We start from the raw sequence: 15,703 nt of genomic DNA on the forward strand, positions 1-15,703 counted from the left end.
TCCCATCATATGTTTTGTTTGAGGGGCAGCGTCGGCGGCGCGCTTGCGATCATTCGTTCATACGAAGTTCAGGCATTCCGGTGAAAGGCACGGTGAATTTGGCCGCCGTTAAAATTCAACATCAGCCGCACCTGGGGCGCCGGAACGTCGCCATTGATGCAGATCAATAAGAGCTTGCTGTGGGGTAACATTGCCCGGGTCGCTAACCAGCAAGCCTCGGGCAAATCGCGTAAGGCGCGCGAAGGCCGCCGACGAAACGCAGTGAAGCCCCCCGCGCGCCGCTCGCCCCGAAGCCTCGACGGCGCGCCGCACGCCGCGCCGCCGCACGCGCCGCACGCCGCGCCGCACGCCGCCGCACTCCGCCGGAACGCGCCGCGCCGCCGCGCCATGCAGACGGAGACGAAGCGCAAGCCCGCGGCGTCCGCCGCCGCGGCGCCCCGCGCCGACGACGCGCCCCCGGCGCCCGACGCGCCCCTGCGCGTGCCCAAGGTCGCGGGCGCGCCCGCGCCCGGCGTCCTGCACTGCCTCGTGACGCCGAAGCTCCTCTTCTCGGTTCCCCGCGACGCGAGCTGGCGCGTGGCCGGCGACGTGCCGCAGGGCGTGCTCCGCGAGGGCTTCTCGCGGCGCTTCCCGCTGACCATCGCGGGGCTGGACCACCTGTCCTTCGAGGCCGTGGGCAAGCGCGCGCTCGGCGCCGCGGCCGCCGGCGCGGACCCGCCCGCGGTCTACCGCCTCACGTCGTCCGACGAGGCCGAGGAGCGGATCCTGCTGGGCATCCTGCGCGCGCTCGAGCGCGCCTACGAGAGCAAGCACCGGCTGGCCCTGGACCAGGCGCGCACGGACATGCTGAGCTCGTCGATGACCTTCCAGGTCATGGCGGACGAGATCCGCGCGCGGCAGGAGGAGTCCAAGGCCAAGTTCGACAAGGAGACGGCCAAGCTCAAGGACAATCTGACGACGACGTCGAAGCGTTTGTTTTTGCTCGAGCACGAGAAGGACTCGCTGACGAAGGCCTTCCACTCGTCGACGGAGACGACGCAGCTGCTGCAGAACACGGTCGAGAAGCTGCACCGGGAGAATTTGGAGATGCGCGACCGCATGGCCAAGCTCGAGAGCCGCCTCGCCGAGGTCTGCGACGGGCGGGGGTTCGCGGACGTCGCGCCCGCGGCGCGGCCGCCCGTCGCGTCCGCGACGTCGCACACGCAGACGGAGCTCGTCATCCTCGCGCCGTCGGCCGCCGCGGGTGTGTCCGAGACTAAGAGCTCCTAGCGCGCGCGACCGGCCGGGCGCGGCGCAGCGCGGGTGCCAGCACGTAAGCCAGCACGCTTCCCGAGCAGCAACTCCGACATCAACGAATCCCATATCTTGCACGATAACGCATCGTCGGAGAGCCATCGTCCCCTCCCCCACGATGGTGGCCATGGACCTCAACGACGGCGACCTGGCGAACCTGAGCGTGGACCTCGGCGGGTCGACGCTGCGGTCCGCGGGCACGCTCAAGACCGGGCGCCTCGCGACGACGGAGGCCCGCCGCGGCCTCGGGCGGCGGTCCACGGTGTCCATCCCGTCCAAGTTCGAGACCGTGCTCCTGGACCCGAGCAACGAGTCGAACGCCTTCGGGAACCGCACGCACCGCTTCAAGCGCCAGCTCACGGACCAGCCGGGCCCCGGGGCCTACTACAACAAGCCGACCTTCATCCGCGACATGAGCAACTGCGGCTCCGTGAGCCACAAGGGTTCCATCACGTTCGCGAGCTCGTCGACGCGCTTCCGCGACGCGGCGTCGGCCAAGGGCACGCCGGGCCCGGGCAGCTACCGCAGCCCGCCGACGACCCTGGCCGCGTCGAGCGACCACCGCGTGACGTCGACGACGCGCGTCTTCACGCGGCCCACCCAGCAGTCGCGCGGCGACGCCGCGTCCGCGGCGAAGATGCCCGGCCCGGGGTCCTACGACCCCTACGCGCCGACGGCCGCCATGGGCCGCGACCAGCGCCACGGCAACTCGAACTTCCGGAGCACCGTGTCGCGCATGGCGGCCGCGCAGGGCAACACGCTCGGCCCCGCGCCGGGCGCCTACAACGTCGCCGCGGCGTCGGAGACCCTGCGCATGCAGGGCAAGCTCGTCAACGGCAAGCTCCCGGAGAACGTCGTCTTCCGGAGCCGCGTGCCCCGCGACGGCTGCGGCGTGAGGGACGAGGCGTACCTGCCGCACAAGCAGGCCAAGGGCGTGCTCGGCGGCGTCGAGGGCGCCTACAAGGAGGCCGCGGCGCTGCGAAGTCTCGTGGGCGCGTCGGAGATCCTGCTCCCGCGCGAGGTCGCGTTCGCCGAGGCCGCGCCCGCCGTGCCGGGCCCGGGCGCGTACGACGCGACGGGCGCGTACCACTCGACGAAGCTGGACCGCACCATGCTCAACCACAGCTCGTCCATGTTCTCCAACATCACGTTGGACCGCTGGGGCCGGCCCATCAAGCCCAAGACGTCGCCCGAGGTCGCGCCGGGGCCGGGCTGGTACGACGTCGACGTGCAGATCGCGCCGCCGCCGCCATCGGGCCACCCGCGGAAGACGGCGCTGTCCTCCGCCTTCGTCTCGGGCACGCGGCGCCTCCACTCGTCCTCGAACAAGACGCACGCGCCGGGCCCGGCCTTCTACAAGCCCGAGCGCCACGACCGCAAGTCCTTCCTCCTCAACGCGCAGCGCCGCTGGATCTAGGTAGTGCTTTTGAAATTCGAGTGGGGTGTGTGGCTGGGGCGGCGTCGCGCTTGCGCGATGTCTGCGCTGAGGCCGCTCACTCCAGCAGTGCACGTGAGGCGTCCAAGGCAGAAACCGTAGAGTGAGAGGGTGTCGACCCCCGGAGGTTTGAATCGTTTGAATCGTGAGATCCACACGCGGCCGCTCGATTTTGAGCTGCACGACCGCGACCTCGACGACCGCGCGCCGACGCGCATCGCGAGGACCGGAGGCGCGGACTGCATCGGCAAGCGCCCATGGCGCCGCGCGAATCCCTGGAGGCGGAGAAGCCGCTCTACCAGCGCCCCTGGTGGGAGCTCTGGGACGGGCTGCGCGACGCGGGCTGGAGCAAGGCGAAGCTCGGGCGCGAGTACCGCTTCGTGCGGCCCGGCTGCGCGAGCTGCCACGGCGACGCGAACCTGGACTGGTTCGCGTCGCCCGAGGACGTCGCCGAGTTCGCGGCGGACCAGGAGCTCGACGGCGAGGACCGGGCCGGCGAGCTCGAGTGGTGGGAGCTCTGGGACGCGCTCAAGGACGGCGGCTGGTCCCGCGGCGGGCCGCGGAAGAAGCTCTTCGTGGCGCCCGGCGCGTCCCTCGAGGGCGTCGAGGGCCTCGACTGGTTCGCGAGCCCGGACGCGGTCGTCGGCCACCGGAAGACGTCCGCCTACGGCGCCGCGGCCGCGAACCGGTCGCGGCCCGCGGCGCCCGCGGCGCGGTTCCCGGACTCGGGCGCCGCCTGGGCCGAGCTCGAGACCTTTGGGTGGACGCTCAAGCAGGGCCTCTTCTTCCGGCCGGGGGGCCTGACGGCCGCGGCCGGCGGCGCCGAGGGTTTGGACTTCTACGGCGACCGCGCGGCCGCGTGCGCGGCCGCGTGCCGCCTCGGCGTCGGCGTCGACGGCGCCACGGGCGCCTTGCGGGAGGACGAGTTGGCGCTGAACGACGCGGCATCCGACGCCGCGGAGCGCGACGGCGCGTCCGACGACGAGGACGCGATGCGCCGGGAATCGCTCCGCCGCATGTCGTGCCCGAACGAGGCGCTGGGCCTGACGGACACGCCGCGCTGGCCCATCTTCGACAACTCGCCCGTGGACTACAAGGGCTACGGGGGCCGCGACGACCGGCCCCGGAGCCGGCCCGGGTCGCGGCGGAACACGGACCGGAAGAGCCAGGCGCCGAAAGAGTCCTCGGACTCGCCGCGCGACCTCTGGGACCTGCCCTGGGGCGAGCTCTGGCCCGAGCTCAAGGAGCTCGGCTGGGCCTGGGTCCAGGGCCTGGGTTTGGAGGAGCGGCGCTACCTCCGGCCCGGCGCGCCGTCGAAGAAGTCCGCGCAGCGGCTCGGCCGCGACTACTTCCGCGACGCCGCGGACGTCGTCGACTTCCTGCGCCAGCGCCGCGTCGACGGCGTCGACATCTTCGGCCACGTGGGCGAGGACGGGCCGTCGCCCCGCGACGACGAGCGCAAGGCCGTCACGGAGCCGTCCGAGGCCGAGCCCGAGGAGGCGGAGGAGGAGGAGGCGGAGGCCGCCGCCGCGTCGTCGTCGTCCGACGACGAGGCGGCGGACGCGGGCCCGGCCCTGTGGCAGCGGTCCCCGAAGGAGGTCTGGAAGGAGCTGCGCAAGCACGGCTGGAAGTGGGCCAACGGCTCCCTGGAGTACGACTACCACTACGTGCGGCCGGGAGCGCGCAAGGGCCGCGCGGCCGTGCTCGGCGTCGACTACTTTGGCACGGAAGCCCAGGTCATCGCCTACGTGCGCCGCGCGCGCGTCGACCTCGTGCGGCGCTTCGGCCACGTCGACGAGGACGGCGACCCGCCGAGCCCTTCGAGCGACCTCGAGTCGGCCGCGAAGCGCGCGCAGGGCGGCACGAAGCGCGTCCGCGCGCTCGCGCGCCGCGCGGCGGGCGACGGCGGCGCCAAGTGGACCGAGCCCTTCAACCCGGCCTGGGCCGAGCTCCGGGAGCTCGGCTGGGAGTGGCGCTACGGCAAGCAGGGCGCGACGCACTGGGTCCGGCCCGGGCTGCTCGACGGCTCCGGCAAGGTCGAGGCGCGCCACGCGCTGGGCCGCGACTACTTCGACGACGAGCGCGCCGTCCTCGCCTTCGCCAACGAGTGGCGCGTCGGCGAGGCCGGCCGCACGGGCGACGTGCGCGAGGCGCCGCCGAAGCCCGCGGACGTCGACGACCGGCCCAAGCGCGGCGCGCCGCCGAAGAAGAACGAGCCCAAGGCGAAGGCGCCCAAGGAGAAGAAGCTCGTCGCCAAGGCCCGGAAGAAGATCGCCAAGCGCGAGGCCGCGAACGGCGGCACGGGCGAGGCGAAGCGGAAGGCGCCGGAGCCGTCGCCGTCCGAGGCGCCGCTCTGGCAGCTGCCCGTGGCCGCGCTCTGGCTCCGCCTCAAGAAGGACCACGGCTGGGCCGACGCGCGCGGTGACGCTTTACGGAACTGGTTCCACGTGCGGCCCGGCGCGGCCGCGGACCGCAAGCGGTGGGTCGAGGGCGTCGACTTCTTCGGCGACCAGGTCGCCATGCGGGCCTTCGTCGTCGAGAACCGCATCGACGGCGTCACGCTGACGGGCGCCGTCGGCGAGGTCTACGAGTCGCGCGCGCCGTCGCTGACCGAGGTGCCGCTCGCGGACATGTGGGCGCGCTTGAAGGCCTGCGGCTGGGTCATGAAGCGGTCGACGGACGCCGCCAAGGACAAGTGGCGCTACTTCCGGCCGGGGGCCGACGCCAACGAGGTGCCGCCGGAGAAGGCCCACTTCTTCTACTCGCTCGAGGACGTGCGCGCGTTCGTCGACGCGGAGCGCGTCGATCTGGTGAAGCGCTTCGGCGCCGTCGACGAGCCGTCGAAGAAGGCCGCGAAGCGCGCGAAGAAGCGCGCGCCGTCGCCGGCGGCGTCGCCGGAGCCCGAGCCCGAGTCGTCCGAGGACGAGGCCGTGTCGCCGAGCCAGCTCGCGCTCTGGGAGCTGCCCTTCAAGATCATGCTCAAGGAGCTCCTGGCCTGCGGCTGGACCTACCGGCCCGGCGGCGCGCTGTCCTACTACTGGTACTTCCGCCCCGGCGCCGTGCTGGACAAGCGCATCGCGCGGCCCGGCGTCGACTACTTCACGTCCGAGGAGGACACCATCGCCTTCGTCAAGAAACGCGGCCTCGACGGCGTCCACCGCACGGGCCGCGTCGGCGAGGACGACGACGACGACGACGGCGCGAGCGACGACGGCGACGACGACGACGACATGGACGACGGCGACGACGACGACGCCGGCGGCGGCGCGGGCGGCCGCGCGCGCGGCGGCCGCCGCGACGACGACGACGGCGACGACGGCGACGACGACGCGGACGACGACGACGACGACGACGCGCCGCCGCCGGGCGGCCGCGGCGGCTACAAGTCGGGCAAGCAGCAGCGCGGCAAGCGCGGCGGCGGCGCGCGCTGCGCCGTCATGGACGTCGACGACGCGGGCGACGAGGCGGCGGCGCCCGCGGCGGCGCCCGCGGGCACGCCGCCGGGGTCGCCGGCGGCGGCGGCGCGGGGCTCCGGCGCGACGGCGGAGCTGCCGCCGCGCGCCGACGGCAGCGACGACGAGTCGCTCGTCTTCAACGCGGCGTGCTCGCCGACGCAGAGCTCGCCGGGCAAGGCCGCGGCCATGGACGAGGACCCGGAGCCTGCGGCGGACGCCGCCGTCGCCGAGGCCGCCGTCGCCGAGGCCGACGACGGCGACGACGGCGACGTCGCCGAGGCCGAGGCCGACGACGCCGACGACGTCGCCTTCGCCGACGCCGACGCCGACGACGACGACGACGACGTCGCCTTCGCGGCGCCCGACGACGACGACGACGCCGTCGCCGAGAGCGACGGCGCCGCGCCCGCGGCGTCCGACGACGACGCCGCCTTCGCCGAGGCCGAGGAGGACGACGAGCCCGCGCCCGACGGCCTGGCGGCGTACGCGGCCTGGGCGGCCTACGCGGGCGTCGAGGCCGCGCCGGAGGCCGCGGCCGCGGCCGCGGGCGCCGCGGACGACGCCCTGCGGCCGCGGCGGGGCCGGGACGGCGACGCCGGCGCCAAGGCGCCCGTGTCCGTGTCCGCGCGCGTCTTCGACGCCGCCTACGCCGCGCTCGGCAACCACTTCGGCACGCTCTACAGCGCCTTACTCAAGCCCGCGGGCTGGACCTTCCTCGCCTCGACGCAGCTCGAGGCGCGGGGCGGCCTCTACGTCGCGCCCCACGCCAAGGACACGGCCCCGAAGGACCGCGCCGTCGGCGTCGACGTGTTCCGCGGCGCGGACGACGTCGTGTCGCGCGTCCGCGACGACCCGGCCGTGGCCGAGGCCCTGCGCGCCTTGGCCGGCGACGCGCGCGAGTCCCTGAAGGGCGGGCTCGCCTACGTGCCCGACGACGACGCGTGCGTCGCCGCGGTCGCGCTGGGCGTCGCGGCGAAGCGGCCGACGGCCGAGGACCGCGCGTTCGGCGACGTCGCGCCCGGCGCCGCGGCCTACTTCAAGGGCGTCGGCGGCGCCAAGAACCGGCGCGCGAAGCGCGCGCCGCCCGAGGACGGCAAGAAGCAGTCGAAGCGGAGCCGGCGCTGCGACGCGCGCGACTGCCGCGAGGCCTTGGAGGCCAAGGCCGACGCGCTTTGGGTCGCGGCGCAGGGCGAGCTCATCTGGCCCACGGACGCCGCCGTGCGCGCCTACAAGCCCGCGGAGTGCGAGGCGACGACGCTGAAGATCCCCAGGACCACGCGCGGAAGCGCTTCGGGCTCTGGCGCGCGCGGCTCTTCGCGGGCTGGAGCCTGTGGGTCTCGGGCATCGGCTCCAAGTACCGGCTCCTCGAGAAGTTCGCCGACGAGGCCCTGGCGCCCTGCGGCGACGTCGTCATGATCGACGGCTTCGACGCGGACGTCGAATTGCGGCTGGAGCTGCTCCGCGCGGCGACGGCGTTGGAGGCGCGCCTGCCCCCGGCGGGCTGCGACGCGGACCGGTCGACGGCGCTCGGCGTCGCGAGGCGCCTCGTGAGCGCGCTGAACAAGCGCGGCGACCGCACGATCTTCGTCGTCCACAGCGCGGACGGCAAGCGGCTGCGGTCGCCGGACGCGCAGCGCGCGCTGGCGGCGCTCCGGTCGGAGACGACGCACTTGGTCGCGTCCTTCGACCACTGCAACGCGCCGTTGCTCTGGGACGGCGACAGCGAGGCCAACTGGCTCGCGGCGGACGGCACGACCTTTGACTGGTTCGACCGCGAGGCGCCGCGGTTGGGGGCCTTGGCCGGGTCGGCGGACGCGGCCAAGGGCGGCGCGGGCAAGCTCCTCGACACGTCGGGCCTCGAGTTCGTGCTGCTGTCGCTGACGCCGCGCCACGTCGAGATCCTCAAGCTCCTCGCGGCCCACCAGAAGGCGCTCCGCGACCGGCCGAAGCACGTCAAGGAGCGGCCGGGCGCCGACCAGGCCGCGCCCGAGGGCATGCTCTTCAAGGCGCTCAAGACGGAGTGCCGCTACAGGATGATCGCCACGTCCGAGGACCAGGTCAAGAACTACCTCGTCGAGCTCACGGACCACAACCTCGTCACGAAGAAGGTCCACCTCGGCTCCGTCTTCGTCTGCATGGCGCCGGACTACGTCGACAAGATCCTCGCCGCGAACGTGTAAGCGGCGAGATGAAGCGCTCTTAGGGGGCCGCGCGGGGGCGACGTTCAACCGGCGGCCGCGCGAAGCCCGCTCTAGGCGTCCGCGGACGCGGCGTCCGCGGCCTTGTCGTCCTTGTTCTCCTCCTCGTCCTCGTACGCGTCGAACGAGTCGCGGCGCGCGCGCTTCTCCGGGGCGGCGTCGCCCTTCGGGCTCTCGGCGTCCCCGCGCCGCGTCGCGACGAGGCGCAGCTCGACCTTGCACTTGAAGTCGTCGCCCTCCTTGGGCACGGAGAAGGACGGGTGGATCCGCGCGACGACGCCGTCGCCCTCGAGGAACTTTTGCGCCTGCCACGCGGCCTTGAGGCCGCGCGTCACGCACTCGGCGCCCATGGCGTGCAGCACGACGACGTCCGTCTGCTCCTCGCGGAACGCGTGGGCCACGGCGCCCGCGACGGCCGCGGGCTTGGACCTGGGCAGGAAAAGAGTGCGAAATTCCCAACTTTGGAGGCGCCTCTCTCGGTCGTTTTCCAATCGTTTCGGGTAATTTTTGGACGAGCGATCATCTCTCGGAGCGCTCTCGACGCGTGGATGCTTCTTCCGGCACAACGCGCGCGCGGAACACTCATGTTGAAGCTAAATTGAAGCACTCCTTGCCTGCCCCGGCTTGGACCGCTGCGAGACGTTGAACGCCTTCGGCTCGCCGGCGTCCGGCGCGACGGGCGGCGCGGTCCGGACCGTCAGGCGCACCTCGTTGCTGAAGGGCCGCTCGTCGCAGCCGACGAACGTGGCCTCCGCGGCGAGGCCCAGACCCTCGTCGGCGAGGTACTTGCGGGCGAGGCACAACGCCTTGACGGCGATGTTGATGGCCGGCGGGCCCGCGGCCTTGAGGCCCACGGCGTGTTCTGCGCTCCGCAGGTGGTTCGCGACGTAGCCCGCGGTCTTGCGGACGTCGCTCTTGTGTGCGACGTTACCGACCGTGGTGGGCGCCGCCCACCATGCCGAGTCGTCGGCCATGGTCTCACAAGGATTTCCACGAGCTCCGCGGCGAGGGCCTCAGGCGCCGATCCGCCCCCTCCCGACGCACTCCTGGCGACGCATGGGAGACGCCTTGGGAGGCCTCATGAGGTAACAACGGGGCGGCCTTTACTCCTAGGATGCGCAGGCCGCGGAGATGGCGGCGTCGAGCTCGCGGGGGTTCGGCCGCGTTTTCCGTCGAGGCGCGGCGGGCGCGGGCGGAGGCGCCGCGGCCGCGGGCTTCGCGGGCCGCCGCCGGGGCGCGCGGACCTCGAGGCCGGGCGCTGCGGCGCGCCGCGGCGCCGGCGGCGGAGCGGTCGCGGGCGGAGACTTCACCGGAGCGGGCGCCTCGGGTACCGCGGCCGCCGCCGGAGGATCCGGCGCCTCCGGTACCGCGACCGCCGCCGCGCCCGCCGGAGGATCCGGCACCGGCCGGCGCTTCCTGGGAAACACCGCGTCGCCGAAGAACGGGTGTCGCCGAAGCGCCGCGTGGTCGGGCCGCGCCGCCGGCGCCGGGTCCGACAGACGCCGGAGCAGGTCCGCCGCGTGCGGAATCGCCGACGCGTCGTCGGCCGCGCCCTCGCCCACGAGCGCGCGGCGGCAGAAGGCGCCGAAGCTCCAGAGGTCCGCGGCGCAGGGCGCGTAGCCGGTCGCGCCGGGCGTTTTCACCTCCGGAGCGACGTAGCCGGGCGTGCCGCAGATCGTCCGGCGCCGGTCGCGCGGCGTCTCGAGACACGCGGCCACGCCGAAGTCGCAGAGGCGCACGGCGCCGTCGCTGCCGGAGAGCACGTTGCCCGGCGCGACGTCGCGGTGGGCCACGAGGCATTTGTCGTGGAGGAACGCCAAAGCCGCCGCCAACTCCGCCAGGCGTCGCGCGACCTCGCCTCGATCCAGCGGCGGCGCGCCTTCCGGCAGCAGCGGGCCGTCGGGCGCGGCCTCGAGCAGCAGGTGCAAGTGGCCCTCGTCCTCGAAGGTCGCGACGAGCGCCGCGACGTGCGGCGCGCCGGCGGCCAGCGCGGTCGCGCGGACCTCGTCGACGAGGCAGGCGGCGTGGCGCCGCCGCCGCACGAGCGCCTTGTCGACGGACTTGAGCGCGAAGTAGCGGCCGCTGGCCTCGTGGCGCACGAGGGCCACGGCGCCGTAGCTGCCCTGGCCTAGTTGGGTTTCCTGCCAGAAGTCGTGCGTCGTGAGCGGGGCGCTGCGCCAGGCCGGCGGCGCGTCGGCTAGCAAGGAGGCGGCGTAGGCGGCGGCGGGCATCGGTGGTGGTTGCGGCGCGGCGGTGTGTGGCTGCGATGCTCTGGTGCGGTGGTTGCGGCGCGGCGCGGCGGTGTTTGGCTGCGGTGCTCCGGTGCGCTGGCTACGGCGTCATGGCCATGGTCTTGATGGATTCAGGGCTGCCCGACAGAGAGCACCATCGTGTTCACGGTGCACCCTCTCCAAATCTCGCCGGGGGTTTTTGGTGCGGGGCGATCATCTCTCGATCTCTCTGCTGCAAGGTCGCGACGCAATCGCACCGCGCGCTGCTGCTGCCATGAAGGCGGGTCTGGTTTTCGCGGCCCTCGCGGCCACGGCGAGCGCGCTCGTCGCGCCGAGCACGCTGCGCACGGGCGTGCGATCCCGAACGCTCGCGCCGCTGAACATCGAGAAGGGCTCCATCGTGCGCATCCTTCGGCCCGAGTCGTGCGGTGCCCGCGTCCCCGCGCCGCCGCGGCGCGCCGCCCGCTTTACGACGCCGGCCGGCGGCGCCGACGCGAAACTCCCGCAGGTACTGGGCCAACGACCTCGGCACCGTCGCGTCCGTCGACCAGTCGAACGTGCGGTACGGCGTCGTCGTCCGATTCGAGAAGGTGAACTACCAGGGCGTCAACTCGAACAACTACGTGCGCCGCCGCGTCCCATGGCGCGCCCCGCGCGCCGTTAGCGCGGCGCCGCATCGGCGCCGCGCGGCCGCGCGGCGCGCGGCCCGTTTCCGAGCCGCGGCCGCGGACTCGTTTCGACGCGCGCGCCGCGGCCCCCGGGCGCCCCCGGGCTCCGCGGCGCCTCATCCCGCCCCGCCCCGCAGGCGCTCGACGAGCTTCTCGAGGTCGAGAAGCCCCCGGCCAAGGCCAAGGCCAAGGCGAAAGCCAAGGCGAAAGCCAAGGCGGACTAGGCGCCGCCCGACGCGCGGATGCGGGCCGGCGGGCCGCGGCCGGCGACAGGCCGGCCTCGGCGGCGGCGATCCGGCACTGGGAGGCACCTTTTGCGGCGTGCGAGCCAAAATTGTAAAAGTTGACCGGACGTTCGCCCCGCGCGATCGGCGCCGCCGCCGGCCGCGGGGCCGGGGGCCGCCGCCTAGGGGCAGTGGGTGCCGGTTGCGAGGGCCTCTCGGAGGAGGAAGCTTGGTGCGGCTTGGCTTCATCACTGCGCGAGAGTTCCGCGGAGAACAAGGGGGGACTAGTTAGCGGACGATACCCGCGGGCGTCATCGCCCCACTTCGCGGGCGTCCTGCTTCTTGCGCCACTCCTCGTTGAAGCTGCGCGTCTTCTCGAAGTTGGCCCGGCGCTTCTCCTCCTTCTCCTCCTTGAAGCACCAGTCCATCGCGGCCTTTTCGTCGTTGCACGCGCCCCAAAACTTTCCGTACGGGTTCTCGTCGTGGCACTTGACGAGCAGGTCGACGAGCTGCGCGCGGGCGGGTGGGTTGCGCGCGCGCGCGACGGGTAGCGGCGGGCGACGGCGCGCGGAGCGGGTGCGCGCGCGCGCGCGGAGACGCGGGTGCGCACCGCTGCGCACTTGGGGTGCGGCCGGTACAGCGGCGGATGCATGCTCGCTTCGCGGAGCGCTAATAGCAGTCGCGATGCGCTGGTCTACGGCGCGCGCAGCCGACCGTCGACCGTCGACGCGACCCACGACGGCGCGCAGCACTCGTCGACTTCGCCGCCACTTCAGAGCTCTCTGGCCGAAGGAGCTGCTCGCTTGCCCGGCAACTTGCCGCCGCATGGGCTCGCAATGGGCTCCCTTGTGCCGTAGCATAGCGATGAGCGCTGCGTGTTTGCCTTGAAGCGATGAGAGGCGCCACGCGCTGGCTCGTCGTGCTCGGCGCGTGGTGGGTGGTCTCCGGGCTGCTGCTCGGGAGCTGGCTCGGCCGCCAGCGGCAGCCCGACGTCGCCGCCGCGGCGCCGCCCGTCGACGCAGCGCCGCCGGCCGACGCGCCGCCGGCCGACGCGCCGCCAACCGACACCGGCCTCTTCGACGCCGCCTGCTCGGGCCGCACGTGCGAGCGGTCGCGCCTGGGCCTCGAGGAGCCGCTGAGCGTCCACGTGTGGCGCACCGGCAGGGAGGACGCTCAAAAGGGCTGGCGCTTCCGCCACCTGCTGGACCAGGGCCTCGCGGCGCACCCGGCCGTGGACGTCGTCGACAGCGCGCACCACGCCGACGTCGTGCTCTGGCTGCCCCAGTGGGCCGCGAAGGCGCCCCTCGGCCTCGCGCACGCCGACGAGAAGCTCGTGATCTTGGACGAGCACGACGACCGCGAGCGGCGCTTCGGGCCCTACGCCGCCCAGCGCGGCGACGCCTACCTGGCCTACTTCAAGCGGTCCTTCGCCAACAAGAGCGACGGCGCCTTCCTCGGGTTCTCCGAGCCGCTCTTTCCGCGCTACTACGCCATGCAGTACGTCGTTTTCCAACGAATCGCCCGACGTGTTCCGCTTATAGGTACAGCGTCTCGTCGGCCTACCTCCTCGACGAGGACGCGGTGGGGCCGCCGCGGGAGCTCGACGTCGTCTGCACGCTCCGCGTCGGCGCGGGCCGCTACCCCGCGCGCGCGCGCGTGCTCCTCTGGGCCCGGGAGCTCGCGCGGGAGCGACGCCTCAGCGGCTTCTTCGGCGAGTTCGACACGTCCCAGCGCAACGTCATCTCCGCGCCCTACTTTGCCCTCATGCGCCGCGCGCGCGTCGTCGTGACCTGCAACCCGGGCGACTGGGAGGGCGACTTCCGGACCTGGGAGGCCGTCGCGTCCGGCGCCTCGGTGTTCATGGACCGCCACTACGCGCCCATGCCCCACGCCTTCGTCGACGGCGACGACGCGTATATCTACGACAACGGCGACGGGCCCGCGTTCAAGGCGCGGCTCGGCGGCGCGCTCGCGCCGGCCAACGCGTCGCGGACCGCGGAGGCGGGAGAAAGAGGCCTCCGGAAGGCGCTCCGCCACCACCGCGCGGTGTCGCGCGTCGACTGGCTCCTCCGGTCCGCCCTCGCGCAGCACCCCAAGTCGGGACCGTTCCGCGCGCCGGGCTTCGACGAGCCCGAGCTCGGCCACGCGCTCCTGGCCCGGGCGCTCGCGGACCCGCCGCCGCGGACGCGCGTCCGCGCGCCCCCGCCGACGAAGGCGCAGATCGCCGAGCTGCGTTCGGCGCTCTTCCTCCACCCGGACGGCCGCGTCTTCGAGGGCAAGCGCGCGACGACGGCGGCCCTCGCCTTCTCGAAGACGGGCGTCTATAAAATGCCTTCGAGGTGACCTTCAATACTTCCTTCAATGTGTTTTCATGATGCCCTGCTGACTGGGAAAGCATGGAATGAGATGGCGCCCTTCCGGCTCCGGGTCGTGGGCAAGAAGGGCGCCGTCGTGCGCGCCGGCGAGGCGCTCGACTCGGCGAAGGTCGCGACGCTCGCGAGGGGCAGCTTCGTCTACGCCCAGGGCTACGACGCCGCGGCCAGCCGCCTGAGGGTCGCCACGCCCGACGGCCGCGGCGGCTGGGCGTCGGCCAAGGTCCTGGAAAGCGCGCCGCTGTCCTTCTGCGAGGCGCGGCGCGCGCCGCTCCTCCTCGTGGCGCGGTGCCTCGACGGCGCGTCCCTGGGGCGCCTGCGGCGGTGCGGCCGGGAGCCGAAGGCGTGCGCGGAGCGGTGGGCCAAGGCCGCGTGCGCGGCCCAGCGCACGAAGCCGCCGTCGGACTGGCGCCGGTCGACCGTGGACTGGCTCACCTACGTCGGCGCCGTCGACCGCAGGCGGCTCGACGCCTGCGCGAACCACGCGTGCCTCGTCGCCGGCGGCGCCTGCCGCTGGATCGGCGAGCGCTGCGGCTTCCGCGCGGCGACCTGGGCGCCGCTCGGGTGCCCCGTGCGCGTCGCGGCCGTCGCCTGCGGCGGCCGGGACCAGGGCGGCGCCTTCAGCCGGAGCTTCGTGCTCCTGCTCGACGTCGCGGGCCGATGCTACGCGACGGGCGAGAACGGCCACGGCCAGCTCGGCGTCGGCGACACGGACGACCGCGACGACCTCGTGCCCCTCGACCTCAAGGGCGTCCTCGCGACGCAGCTCGCGGCGTCGAGCGACTGGGCCGGCCTCGTCGCCGCGGATCGGTCTGTTCACACGTGGGGCCGCGGCCGGCGGACTTTGGGTTTGGGCGGCCCGCCGGGCAGAGACGTGCTCCGGCCCACCAAGGTGCCGGACCTCGGCCGCGTCGTGGCCCTGGCCGCGGGCGAGCGCCACGCCGTGGCTCTGGACGTCGACGGCGGCGTGCTCACGTGGGGCGTCGACGACGGCCACGGCGTCCTGGGCCGGCCGCTGACGGGCCACAAGGCGGACCGCGTCTTCCCGCTGTCGTGCCGCGTCGACGGGCCCTGGCTCGTCGACGACGTCTCCCGCGCCGAGGGGCGGCCCGCGGCGCTCGCGCTGCCCGAGGGCGCCAAGGTCGTCGCCGCGGCCGCGGGCGGCCTCCACACCGTGCTCGTGACGGCGTCGGGCGGCCTCCTGGGCTTCGGGGCGAACAACCACGGCCAGCTCGGCGTCTCGCGCCAGGGCCACCTCGACTTCGACGCGCCGGACTACGTCGACGGCGCGGACGGCGTCGTCGCGGCCGCCGCGCGCGGCCACGGGACCGTCTTCCTCGGCCGCGACGGGTCCGTCAGGGCCCTCGGCGCGTTCCAGCCCGTCCGGAGCCGGCGGCCGACGGCGCTCGACGCGGGCGGCCGGGCGACGGCCGTCGCCGCGACCGTCGACGCCGTCTACGTCCAGCTCGCCGACGCCGTCGTCGCCTTCGGCGGGGGCGCGCCGCCGGCGCTGCGCCTCGGCGCGGCCTTTCCGGCGCCGGCCGCCGGCGTCGCCGGCGACCGCGTCGGCCACGGCGCGCTGCTGCGCGCGGCCTAGGGAACGGTGGTCCTATCGCGCCCCCCCGGAGTTACTATCGCGCGGGGGGCTCCGCCAACGCCCGCTCGAGCCCCGCGACGAGCGCGGTCCGCGCGGCGCCGACGTCGCGGTCGGCGACGCCGAAGCGCGCCGCGCACCGCGACGGCGCGGCTTGCCCGTCTGCGGCGAGCGCGACGTCGACGGCCGCGGCGGCGACGGCCGCCGCCGGCAGGCCGCGGCACGTCTCGTCG

The 15,703-nt window shown here is 74.0% G+C and overlaps 5 protein-coding genes across 5 annotated transcripts in view; 3 read left to right on the top strand and 2 right to left on the bottom strand.

The window, feature by feature from the left end:
• Positions 1-387: 387 nt before the first annotated feature.
• AURANDRAFT_63471 (hypothetical protein) lies at positions 388-8,363 on the top strand (the record flags this gene model as incomplete). The annotated part of the gene is made up of 4 exons (XM_009037826.1): positions 388-1,247; positions 1,390-2,673; positions 2,961-7,401; positions 7,455-8,363. 4 exons carry the CDS (start codon positions 388-390, stop codon positions 8,361-8,363), a joined length of 7,494 nt encoding a protein of 2,497 aa, XP_009036074.1.
• A 1,601-nt stretch (positions 8,364-9,964) lies between these two features.
• AURANDRAFT_18036 (hypothetical protein) lies at positions 9,965-10,165 on the bottom strand (the record flags this gene model as incomplete). The annotated part of the gene is made up of 1 exon (XM_009038117.1): positions 9,965-10,165. A coding segment is annotated over one exon (201 nt), but the record flags the coding sequence as incomplete, so codon positions are not given.
• An 829-nt stretch (positions 10,166-10,994) lies between these two features.
• AURANDRAFT_18026 (hypothetical protein) lies at positions 10,995-11,465 on the top strand (the record flags this gene model as incomplete). The annotated part of the gene is made up of 3 exons (XM_009037827.1): positions 10,995-11,035; positions 11,121-11,235; positions 11,418-11,465. Coding segments are annotated over 3 exons (204 nt in total), but the record flags the coding sequence as incomplete, so codon positions are not given.
• Positions 11,466-11,815: 350 nt separating this feature from the next.
• AURANDRAFT_25383 (hypothetical protein) lies at positions 11,816-12,156 on the bottom strand (the record flags this gene model as incomplete). The annotated part of the gene is made up of 2 exons (XM_009038116.1): positions 11,816-12,013; positions 12,115-12,156. The coding sequence occupies 2 exons, from the start codon at positions 12,154-12,156 to the stop codon at positions 11,816-11,818; spliced, it is 240 nt and encodes a 79-aa protein (XP_009036364.1).
• Positions 12,157-12,396: 240 nt separating this feature from the next.
• AURANDRAFT_63473 (hypothetical protein) overlaps positions 12,397-15,703 on the top strand; it is a gene marked incomplete at both ends in the record, with an annotated part of 11,956 nt that continues 8,649 nt past the window's right edge. The window contains 3 exons of the mRNA XM_009037828.1: positions 12,397-13,001; positions 13,046-13,823; positions 13,911-15,440. Of these exons, the coding sequence (XP_009036076.1) occupies positions 12,397-13,001; positions 13,046-13,823; positions 13,911-15,440 (2,913 nt within the window). The remainder of the gene's footprint in view (positions 13,002-13,045; positions 13,824-13,910; positions 15,441-15,703) is intronic.

This window comes from Aureococcus anophagefferens (genome assembly GCF_000186865.1).
Source record: "Aureococcus anophagefferens unplaced genomic scaffold AURANscaffold_7, whole genome shotgun sequence".
NCBI classification, from domain to species: Eukaryota; class Pelagophyceae; order Pelagomonadales; family Pelagomonadaceae; genus Aureococcus; species Aureococcus anophagefferens.